This window comes from Clytia hemisphaerica, unplaced genomic scaffold (assembly GCF_902728285.1).
Source record: "Clytia hemisphaerica strain Z4C2 unplaced genomic scaffold, Clytia hemisphaerica genome assembly, whole genome shotgun sequence".
Taxonomy (NCBI): Eukaryota; Metazoa; Cnidaria; class Hydrozoa; order Leptothecata; family Clytiidae; genus Clytia; species Clytia hemisphaerica.
The window spans coordinates 1442801-1455494 of record NW_027103253.1 but is presented as its reverse complement, the minus strand read 5'-3'; the positions used below and the strand labels follow the sequence as shown (position 1 = coordinate 1455494).

The window sequence follows — 12694 nt, the reverse complement described above, 5'->3', positions numbered from 1 at the left end:
TACAGTTTTATTTTCTGTTTTTTTCTGAAAAAGATATTTCTAATTATTTATCAGTGGTAAAATCTATTACATTTTCTAATTAAAAAAATAATTTACAAAATCTAGAAATAATTGAATGAGTTTTAAATCCGTATCGTAATTACCTATACTACTCAAACTACATACAACAAAATGACGTATTCAAACATCTTTCAATTTCAAGTTCTTAAAAATACTTTCAAATTTTAGAGAACACTTCAGTAATTGATATCCAAGCTTTACGTTCTATACCCGCCCTGCAGGTACATTGTAGAAGTTAAGCAAAGAGGTCTTACATAATCATGAATTTGAAAAGTTTACCATGCTTGGACAGGCATGTTACATGTCAAATTACAATTAAAGAACATAATAAATAAATTCCCGTTTGATATTAATGTAGGTGTGTATGCGTGAGTGTGGATAACCGCTTGATTACGCACAATAACATAATTAAGTTCTGCGTTCAAAACAAACAAACACATTCCATCGACGTTTGTTAAGGTCCATTTTTTAAGAAATATTACACCTGTTGGGCTATTGAATCATTGAATCATTTCTGGCGGTTTGCCAACAATAATTGTCAGGGTACTTTTTCACAAAAGATCGGCACAACTGATGAAAGATAAATTTTGGTGATGATCATATTCAGAGGTCGACTTGCTTCGGTTCGCCATTAGAAAGACATTCGTTCAAAGCAGCACAATATTGGATCATTAACAGCGCCAACGCTTGACTTCTCTCCTCTGATTTCCTCTACAACACAAATCATAGAATTATCACAGGAAAAGAATTCAAATATCAAAAAAAGGAAAACCAACTTCACATCGTCAAGTTCTTCTCATCCTGTCTAGCTAGATTATCCCACACTATTACTACTTGAAGTTCGTTTACGTTCAACACACAAAATGGTACTATAGAAATCAGCCTAAAGAAAAACGAGATAGTAACAGGTGGCCATTTAGTCAGGGGCTGAACCAGGTCAACCTATACATTGAGTATGAACTACATTTTATTGCTGGAATTGATAGTTTGGACCCTTAGGATCATTTTAAGCCAGAGTGACATTTTTCTAAGGTTGAGCATTTTTCAATATGGCGGGTTTTTCAAAATTTACTAGAGAAATTATTAATGGGTTTCGTCAAATTTCATATGAGCAAGAAGTTTCTCTCGCAACAAAAGTTCTTAGCTCGGAATAAGACTTTTCGAGATGTGGTAAGAGCTGCTAATGAAATGTCAAAACGTGCTGATGTAATAACATGACATGTACAGGAAGTCGTTAAATGCAAATTAAGATTAATCACTATACAAGTCAATACAACGTCTTCGAAGTCAGAGGAATAAACGTTTTTTCAACAGGATTCCCTCGGATAATTATCAAAAACGATTCGTTCAATTTATGTTCATTTGTTAAATAACAGGTTATATTGTTTAAACAGTGGGCTTAGGCAAAAAGAGGTACGAAAATCTTGTACAAATATTTCGTTACGAAACGATTAAAACGATTCTAAACAATTCTCGGATTTAAACTTTCGAAAAAGTGAGGTCACTGGAACGAATCAAGGTTTGACTTGAGAAACCAAATAATTTGGTGAAGGAATGTGGTGCGGTGCGGTGGGGTGGATAGAAACATTCAGAAGAGAGATTTCGTCATAATACTTGGCAATTCAGTGAGAAAGGGGCCGAAACAAGGGTATTGCTACACTCGGGATCGAACAAGAGACTATCGAAAAAGAGACGAAAAGACATTTCATTCCAGATATTGACGAAAAGTTTGAGAAAGAAATGAGAAGAAGTTTGCTTACAATAAGAAGGGTGAATTTTTGCTTGGCTTCAATTTCTTCCACTCTTTCAAATGAATATCGTAGTTGCATTTGTTGTTCTTTTTCTTGTGTGATTTCTCGTTGCAGCCGTTGAACCTGGAAAGTCAACATTAGAAACACTTTGGAAAAAGATTTATTGAAATAATCACCTTTCTTATGCATTTGGATTGAAGTTGTGGCCATAGAGTGCCGTTCGGAAATCCCTAGAATTCGAGCCAAAGCTATCAATTGAAAGCTTTAATGTCTAATCGAATATCCAAGGAAAGTCTTTTAAAAGTAGTCTATTGAACATTGTTATAAGTGGCAGTGTAGAAGAAGCTGCGTGAAATCTACCTTGGATTGTATATTTTCCTCTCGACTATCAACATCCAAACTTGCATAGAGCTCTCGTCCAGCCTACAAGTGAATCAAAAATACCAATAATTAGTTTCACCCACGCTCAATAAACCAAAAAAACTTGACTGTGATCCAAATAACTCTTACTGCTTTGACAAGCCAAATAATGACACGCTTCACAATTAATTATTTCCTGACTTTATTTGCAGGATATTTCCAGGTAATTAAGGACCGTTGAAAAGTAATTAACGTCGCACGAGATACATATTGGTTTTGCTTTGGATAACAATTAGTGTAAATGATTGCCAGGTAAAGAAAGTTTGTTTTAGCGAACCAAAGACCCGTTAAAAGATAATCATGGCGGATATCAATTGCAACATAATCCTTTTATCAAAAAAATTATCCAAAGTTCATAGCTCGCAACCTAGCGTACAGTTACAATAAATGAATTGCGAGAAAGAAAGATTTCGTGCATCTAATATTTAGTAAGCTCAAAGTGACGAGAAAGAAACGTGACATTAAGTTATTTGGAACATTCTACAAAAGATCTTGATTTCAACAAAATGCTGGTGACAAGGTGACCAACTTCTTTAGCGGTGACGGCCGCAGTTGCGATGGAATCATTCAAATCGCCTTCATCTACGTCCTGATAAAGAAAAGAGAGATTCTGTTTTGTCAATTAGAAGGTAGAGGGTGTAGAGAGTTTGTGTAGGTCATGTTTACTGCAACTTTGACGGTTAGTTTTTGCTTTTTTATCCTGACCGAAGGCTGACGGGAAACCAGCACTTAAAACTACATCGGGGGGAAAACATTTTTTTGGAGATGATTTTTTTTGTGATATCTTAAATGAGCTGATCTACCTTTTTTATTACACAAGATCTTGGTTTTAATCAATTGACCTCACGGATTTTTTTTTTACAACATCATTAATTGGCGGAAGGAAATATCATTTTGCGGGGAAACATTTGATAATTTACGAGGTACACACAAGAAAGATACCGCCATGCTAGGCCCCACCTCACCTCCACCAGAGCAATAGGTCGAGCGGATGATCATGAACAGAAAAGTACTGAAAATGGTATCCTAAATAAACGTTGATCAAATTTATAACGTTATCAAAAAGTCGCTTAATTTAAGATTTCCGTAATACAGCTTTAAATTATTTTAATTTTGTTTTCTCTACATTACGCGTATAATTGATCCTACACGTTTAATAACATAGAGGAAGACTAGAAGCCATGACCTTTACGCTTGGTGGGCACAGACAGGATATGGAGAGAGAAAATGAAAACTGACCTCTGGGATATTTTGACACGAGTTATCTTCTTGTATCATATCTTGTAAACTGACAGTTCGCTTGTGGTTGCTAAGCGACGGCGGTTTCTCTTGCGATGTCTTGTGACGACGTCTCAGAACGTTGGGCGAAGCGCTCCCGTTGTTTTTTATGCCCGGCCTCAGATCGGTTTCATCCGGAACAGTCAGTTGTGTAGAAAGACGGTTCGAGGGATCGGGGCTGTCTTCGGGAGACTGGTCGATTGGTTTACTGGTGGATGTAGATTCATTTGACGCTGTTTTCTCTAATTGCCATTTCGGTAGCTTTGCACGAACCCCTTTGCTGAAAGAAATGTAGAATTTCCATCCTTACCATGTGCATCGATTGGTTTCACCACTCAGTAGGCAAAAAAACTCACTGGTTAAATTTTTGTCTTTTTACCCCATATAGTCTATATGAGCATCATTTTAAAGTTCATAAACGAAAATTTCATCGCTTGCACGTGACCAGAAACCTTTAATCAAAAGCTTTACCTAGTACAATATGTGTTGGCTTGAACATTTTGTAAACATCTTTTGTGAGATATCATTCCGCACACCAAACATTGAAATGCAACTTTCCTCCAAATCTGAAAAAGAGGAGATAAAAACGTATAAAAAAAGTATTCAGGAGTGCCCAGTAATAGTGCAAAGTTTGATCACACGAAATTTGGTATGGACACATTTTTAAGCTAAAAGTTTTAGTAACTTTAAGGGCAGAAAGTTCCGCGGGCAGAAAGTTTCACGAAGTCAAAAATTCGCGAAATTTAGCGAATTTAAGTTTCGCGAATTATGGTTTTAGCCGAAATTTCACAGATAGAACTTTCGCGAATTCATATAAAATTTACCTTTTTTGTTAACAAAAACTCATAAAACACGCAAAAATTTAGCAAAAGTACAAAACTGAGTAGGAAAGTTTATTTTATGCGATAAAAAAGTTTCGCGTTTTTCAGGTTTGATTTCTTACCTGGCAGAAACTTTCGCGAAAAAAGATCAAAATCGCGAAAAAGGTGAAAGTTTCTGCCCTTAAAGTATACATAAGTATTTCATATCAGACACATTTTTATATCATATACTTCACTATTGTTCAATTGTTTCGTTGTGCTGATTAAACAAAAATTTTCTTAATTCTTATTCCTTGTTTGTTTTAACTAAAATTCATTAGAATCGACGAGCCCAGATTCTAATTCAAAAATATACTAAGATCTTACCTTGTTTTGGCAATAGTCACAACGAGTTGGGGAGTAAAACTCCTGCCCGATGAAATTATGAATCCGTTCCCTAAAGAAAAGAGGCAATACTGTTGGTTCTTCATCGGTTGCAAATATGAGGCTAGAGTTTAAGCTGCTAAAAAGAGTTCAAGTCGGCGAGATTTTTGGGTAGGGGAAGAAGCTAAAGGTGTAAAAACTAAGTACCAGGAACTTACTGTTCTTTTTGAATGTCAATTTCTTCATCGGCAGTGGATTGTTCAACCTGAGAAAATGTGTAAAGCATGAGTTTTTTCTATGAATGCGCATCCATCCATACTTGCGTTTATATGGAAGAAATACAATCTACGAATGGTTAAACTTTTGTTACTAATCTTTTATTCTAATCCAATTTCCACGATACCGGAAAACATACACCGGGACCTTTTGAAAGAAACTCAAATTTTAAAAGTAGAATCCTTATGTTATTTCTTTTCAAAAATTCCAAAAATCATCTTACGGGCATAATTTTATAAATGGAGATTTTTCTACTCCTCTATAAATTTTGAATTTATCCTTCTTTGAATCTTTGAACTTTGCTGATTTACAGTGAAACAAGTGATACTTTTATGGACTTACCTGATCATGCATTTAACACATATAATTGATATCAACGTGAGCGTGACCATTAAATAATCATTCAGAATACAAATAGTGACGATCTATTAAAATTAGTCGTTTGTTTCTTATAGAAAAACGTTTAGAAACCAAAATTTCATGCTCTTGAAATATTCTTTCATATTCAAGACTTCGTGAGCAAAAAAAAACATCTATCTCATCAAAAGATTGAGTAATTTGGCTAATAACATTGATGTATGCTTATTAATAGCGATTCTTATAGATAAACATGCGTTTTTTGATCTGAAAATTCACTTTTTCACAAAAATCTGCTTGAGCCATCTTTTATCTACTTTCATGTAAAAAATCAGAAAAAAACCATGATCCAATATTTCACAAAGTCCAAAAAAACCGTTTTTTAGCCGTTTTTGGCCCAAATTGGCCCAAAAACACTTTTTTTCGAAAATCGGGCTCCGTCACATTCGAGGGTTTATAGTTATGCATCTTTGTGCAAAAAATAATAAAGAATGAAAGAGCCAATCTCGAGAAAAGCTAATGCCTAAGTGATTTATAATGTGCTTATAAAAAAAGCGAATTTTGCCAGTTTTTCTATAAAAACACGCCAAGCAACCAAAATTTCATGTCTAAACACACATATTCTTCAAAAGTAAGCCCTCATGAGCAAAAAAAACCATATATCTCATAAATAAATTGAGTAATTTGACTAAGAACATTGATGTATGCTTATTAATAGTGATTCTTATAGATAAACATGCGTTTTTTGAGCCAACAACAAAAATCTGCTTGAACCATCTTTTACCTATGATGGTACCCTACTTTCATGCAAAATTAATGATCCAATTTTTCACAAAGTCCAAAAAACCCGTTTTTTAGCCGTTTTTTGGCCCAAATTTGCCCAAAATTTTTTTTTTATGAAAATCGGGCTCCGTCACATTTTGGCCATCGCCATTTTGCACCTTTTTACCAAAAATCAAAAGATTCCTATGATTCAATCCTGAGAAAAGTTGGTAACAGACGAACGGACGAACGGACGAACGAACGAACGAGCACAGATTAATTTATAGGACCTCCACCGCACCGGGGTAGGTCCAATAAATAGAATAGCAAAGTGCTCAAGAAAGTTTGGAAAAATTCGAGCGCGATCTCAAGAAATAAAGAACTCACTTACAATTACGATGTTTCATGCCGGTGCAATCAAAATTTATCTAGAATGTGTATCAAAGTAAAATCTACAATACACCTGCATTGCCTGAAAATTGCACCAGCTAGAAACGCCGTGTAGCAATTGTAAATTAGTTCTTCATTGCTTGTACTTTGCTGATTTCAAATATATTTTCAGATTTTTTCATTTCAGTTGGTCCGTGTTGCCAATTTTTGGTAATTTTTAGTCTTATTTGAAGAGCAGTAACTTTTGTTCCAAAAAAGATAAAAAAACCTGAAAACATAGAAATTATAAACTCAGAGTAATCATAAACTCAAAAAATCATCAGTTTTCATCTTCAGAGTCTTAAAACAATCAGCTTAAAAGCAACGTATCAAAGTGCCAATTTTTTTCGGAACAGACTTTAACAACGAACGAAAAAAGAACCTTTTTCTTGGAGGACAAGGAGGCGCTGTCAACTCGATCTTCTTCCGGTAGTTGACTTTCAGGAGTAGAGATGAAATGGCGATATGCGATAGTGATATCACCATGGCAACAGGATAAATTCATTCCCGGCATCACTGTCCGTAAATACGTCCGGCTGAAGATAAAAATGTAAAAAATCGCATTGCAGTTGAATCTCTCTAATTCGATTTTCAAGGGTCCAAAATTAATTCATGTTAATTAATGTGAATTCATAAATGACAGAAATGGCTTTTTCTTACAGTTACATAAAACCATAAATTCAAGAATTTTACAAAAAGTCAGTCATTTAAGTGACTGTGCGAAAGAGACGTTTTCAGTGATGGAGATTATACATTACAACCCGAGCGAATTGCAAGTAAAAAAGTGTTTTCAACAACGTACCTTATCGTCGAACGACTTGAAGCGGCTGTCAGGTGAAATTTCCGTATGCTTTTTCTGGCAGAGGTTGATAAACATTCCACGGCCAATTCCATTAAAGGGATCGAAACCTGTTCAAGGAAAACGAAAACACAATCGCTTTTTAACAATGAGACTAAGAAAAGAAAATCGTACCAAAATAACGGACAGTCGCCGCCACTACTGCAAATGGGAAGATTCTTCCGTATTGAGATGAGCACCTCCCTAACGGGCAGAACTATGGTTCCCGAATGGGAAGATCTTCCCGTTTAGGTTTCTAGTTGCTTCATCGTCTTAAAAACGATATTATCGCACAGCCTGGCCTGAAATTTTTGGACCTTCCGATGAGAAAGAATCTTCCCAAAAAGGCAGAAAAAAATCCAACCAAATCCTCCCCGTCCGAGAAGTTTCTCTTCAATTCGGAAGAAACTTTCCGATCGAGCTGGTAGCGTAAAGTCATCCAAATCAAACTCAAAGAGAAAATCGAAAGTTACAAATCAAATTAATTCTACGAGTCTCCAGACACCAGGGAAGATAAAATATAGACATTTTTGGAAGAAAACAAACTTACGTATCCGATGAGGACATCTTTTTCGAAACTTTCTTCATGTTTGCACCACACACAAATGTTCAGGAATCGATGTTCTTTTTCAATATCGAACGAAAATATCTCGTTCCAAACAAGCTCCTAAACGAAATTTGTCCGATTTATTTTACTAGTGATACTTTCATAATAACATACTCAAGATGCGTAGTCACTAAGGACCATAATAATTTAACTAACAGTTTGACAAAGATTGGTTGGAGATAAAGCTATGTACTCTCAAGAAGATATTTAAGTAAGTCCTCTCATATAAAATGTTTTTACAACGATAATTTTTGAGTTTTTTTTATACCTTATTAGCATTTTGATGTGATGTACGTTGACCAGTGGGTTCTTTTTCTTCTTCCAGCGCTGAAGTGTCTGGACGAAAGATTTCGATGTTATGCTGAGATATATTGTCCCATTCTTTGGTCATGTTATCCGACATTTTGCGACGTGTAGTACGATGTGTCGTCTCTTCATTATCATCACCGTTCATCTGAGCTGGCTCACTTATACGGACTTCTTTTTTCTTATTATGTTGCGGTGTAGTATTTGGTTCAAAGTTTAAAGAGCTTTCAAAGCGATTGGCATCCTGTCTAGGATGGTTTAGTAAGGAAGTATCTGACGTTCGCCTACGATTTAAAGTAGAGGCACTCTCTGTCCTCCTTCGTTTGAAAAAAGAGAAGGACCTCTTTGAAGGTAAAGGACTGTCAGTATTTTTTTTCTCATTATTTAAAATATCTCGTCTTGAAGGCTCTGTATTTTGTATGTTTATAGCAGGGATAGGCGTAGAGCGGTCCACGACGTCAAGAGAAGAATCGTCAGAGAGAGGGACAAGTGAAGCTCGTTGAATAGTTTGTACTTCCTGTCTCAGTATCTCTGCTTGGTCATTCGAAATGTCTTGAGCGAACTCGTTACAAACAATGTTGACAAACTCCTCCTGATCACTATCGTCATCTTGCAATATAAAACTATCGTAGTTAAACTCGTCGTCTTGTTGTGATTGAGAATCACGCCCGTTTCCGCCCATCATACCGTTTTTCATGCTCCCATCCCCGCCATCAATTCGATCGTTCGATCCTTTAGGTTGTTGTGATTCGGTAGATCCGCTCATGGAATTGCCATTGGTGGTCGTTTCATGGTTCATGGTGTCGATCAACTCACTGGCCGGTGGTCTTTGAAGTTTGAAGGTAAACCTGAAAATGGGGAATATAACTTCAAGTCTTCTTTAAGAAACACTTCTTCTTGCCAGCACTTACCTAGTGCACACTGATTAAAAATGTGCGCAATCAATATTGTATACGATTTAGATTACATTATTTGACAGTAACATTACATACGGTTCGTTACACAGTCAATCTGATCATAATCCACCGTTAACCACCGTCAGAATATGTCATAACAATTATTGACTTTTATGCCACCAGCCATCGATGGCATTATCAATTTTTTTGGTGGAAACATATTTTTCGGAATAGAACCTAATTTTACTTCATAGAATGAAATGATTGAATTTTATCATAATTTTCATCAGAACTATTTATATATCAGGTTATTTGCGACCCTAATGACGTAAGGCCAAAGATTAAAAGGGCCTAGGATGATAGATAAAAATCTAACCGCGACACTCAGGCTTTCCGATTTAACTATTTGTTACAAAAGTTAAAAAAACAAACGAAGACTTACTGATCTCCAGTATTTTTTATCAGTCTTTTGACTTGTTTCATGTTCGTGATATCCACATCGTTGACACTGATCAAAATATCACCTTTCTGGATGTCAACCTGAGTCGCTGGTGAATTAGGGAATATGGTATTGATGGTGATCAGTTCAATATTGTCACTTTCCGTATTCCGGTCTTTGACTGCACCGAAGCTGACACCTAATGATCCGGACTTCATTTTACTCATTAAGACCTGGTGACAATGAAAAGTAAATTTAAAAGATTCTAATGAAAGAAATCAACAATATTTTATTCTCCATATTATTCTCCTTTATTTTCGCATTTTAGAAATGTTCTGACAGGAAAATAAATTCCTTCTAACCTGCTAAGCTATTTCTGTTGGGAATGAATCCTTACAAAAAACATGATCAGACAAAAAAAAACACCCTCATTCCCAAAAGTGTTAGGAGGATCATCATAATATTTCGAAATACCTCATGAACAGGCCACATGGAGCGTTTCATCGGCATATCCTCTTTCCATGGTAAAATATCCAACGACAACGAACAATAAATATGTGATCCTTTAGGCAGTTTCTGTATACGTGTACACTCGACTATCTCCAAATCCAGTTTCCCCATGGTAACCAGATTGTTGTGTATAAAGACCTGAAAAAGTGAAGGTGAACTTTTCAAAACACAATAATCAAACTTGAGGTTTCAGCAAAATACCATTTTTTTAAAGTGAAAAACGAAACCTTGAGTCATCCTTTCCCAGATGAGAGAGTTTTTATAAGATACTTTCATAATTGGTCATATGAAGTAATAAAAATGACGCGTTCTTTAGAAAAAGTAACAAAATTGCTTTATTATTAGTTAACGACCAACCAAATCAAAGAACAGCTTGTAAAAACTCCATCTCGTCCCTCTTTTCCAGACCCCCGTCAAAAAATGCAGCCAATATGGTTGTTTGAAATCTTACTTCATTGCGGCCATCTTGGGGTTCGTCTTTCACGAAGAAAGGTTTATATCTGACTTTGTATCGTGGAAGCGTGTGTTTCTTTTTGATCGATTTACGTATTTGATTGTGTATGAATGATGTCAGCTTTGGTAATTTCTTTCCCTCGAAATTGGAGTCTACATGCAAATCCATTATTGGGTCCTGTTGAGAAAGAGCAAAATTATCTTTGCATTAACTACAGTGAAGTCTCAAACTCGAACACGCACGCACGCACGGACGGGGAACACAAATTTGTTTGAGTTAAGGGAATTTCGAGATATGAGTAGGTTCATGAGTCATTAATAACATTAAAAATACAAATGAAAGGAGGGTAACTTGGAAATAAAAGGTAATCAGAAGGTCTAAGTACAAAGGAGAGGAGGGAACATCCTTCACCATGCCCAATCAAGGGACAAGAATCTCTTGGAACGTGACCAAACAAAAATCTTGTGATCCAGGCCACGATAAACTTCCAATATGAATACCACTTGGTCGATAGATATAATTACTTATAATAACAACTTTAAAAAAGCTTACTTCATAAAACGAAAACGACCAATGAGTGCAGGGGTTTCGTGTGTATTGCAGTCTGACACGTCCAACCAGTTTATTCAACTTGATGGACAAACTTGCCGTTCGCCCGAAGATGAGATCAACATCAAGAGAAATAACAAAGCCACCAGAGTAATCAATGTCAACTGCTAAATCGATTTCTTGGGGCACTTGTGAGTAATTCTTGTTGTCAATTTTCATAATAGTAGCACCTGCGAAGAGTTAAGACAACATAGAATATTGTTGCAAATAGCTAAAACGAATCCATATTATCTAGTGTGCGTGCATGCACAGAAAATAGTAAATTTATAATGAGTATATGGGTTTTAAATTAAGTCCCTGGAACCAAGGGAAGAATATTTGAAACGGTTAAAGAATGGTACTAGACACTGCTAGACAAAGTATTCCTTACTTTTGAATTCAGGAAGAGAATCACCGAGATAATAATCACGGACAGTAATTTGTTCCATGATTTTACCAGCCGCTTTGTTCAGTAACATCTCTTGAAATTCCATGTTCATCTTCCGAATGAAGAAATTTCGCGTCTTTGGTGAATCTCTCCATTCTCGCCATAGAAATTGAAATATCAAGTTCAAAAACATACAACTTTCTTTGTCAGTAGCTCCATCGAGTTTGCAGAAGTTTGCCAAGTCCTTGAAAATAACAATGAACAATTTTATTATATCCGTAGTCGTGGTTGCGATGCCTGTTTCATTTATTATATTATTTATTATTTTATGTTATATCCTTCAAAAATGTTGACGTTAGCATCCAGACCTTGCAAGAACCTGCCACTTTAAACCTAACAGAACGGGCCCAGACTCTCACTCTTATTACAGTAGATACCAATTACATGCACGAGTCCCGATTGTCACATATGAAAAGTTCTTTTGATTTTGTAGCTAAGTAAAACATAAATTCAGAGATTTCTGCTGATGAAACTGAAAAAGAGAAAATGATACCTTGGGATTAGTAACAGGTGTGTAGCTTGGGAGTTCTTTAAGATCTTCGTTAGGTTGTCTTTGAAACCATTTATAGAGGACTAACAACTCTACCACAAGCACTGCAACAATGCCAAAGAGGAAAGCACCAAGCAGTTGAAGAAACATGATGATCAAACATTATTGCTTCATCACAAATTTTGTTTTCATTATTTTACATAAGTTCTTTGTAAATTTTTTAGTTATCTTAAATAAATAATAATAATTATGAAAGAGAGGTTTGAAAAATGCGCCTTTTTGTGTAAATTACACCTGAAGAAGAACCAAGAAGTAATAAATAACAAAATGATAATTTTTATCTCAAGGTGATGGAAATTGAGCATCACAAAAAATGGCTTAAATCAGAATTAGTCTTCAATTCTTTGAAAGGAAATCATCTTATAAATTATTTCTTTTCCATTTCTTTCACATATATTAAACTAAATACAATATTGAATTGTATCAAATTTGAATCATCTGATATATAGCAGCCCATCACATGTTCAAATAAGATAGAAATTTGTGGACTTTTTTCGAGAATCGAAGATTTAAAAAAGTAGTATGGATTAAAGTTTGCAAA

General features: G+C 35.4%; 1 protein-coding gene across 1 annotated transcript; it reads right to left on the bottom strand.

Moving 5' to 3' along the window:
• Window positions 1–12325, bottom strand: LOC136798458 (PDZ domain-containing protein 8-like). Its single transcript, XM_067055074.1, has 18 exons — window positions 12097–12325; window positions 11547–11787; window positions 11120–11346; window positions 10565–10744; window positions 10078–10251; window positions 9607–9836; window positions 8231–9116; window positions 7906–8022; window positions 7320–7426; window positions 6900–7053; window positions 4912–4958; window positions 4697–4766; window positions 3981–4075; window positions 3471–3789; window positions 2761–2820; window positions 2172–2234; window positions 1821–1934; window positions 1–771 (listed from the first exon to the last, which is right to left on the bottom strand). Exons 1-18 carry the CDS (start codon window positions 12241–12243, stop codon window positions 664–666), a joined length of 3339 nt encoding a protein of 1112 aa, XP_066911175.1. The 5' UTR covers window positions 12244–12325; the 3' UTR covers window positions 1–663.
• Window positions 12326–12694: the final 369 nt, after the last annotated feature.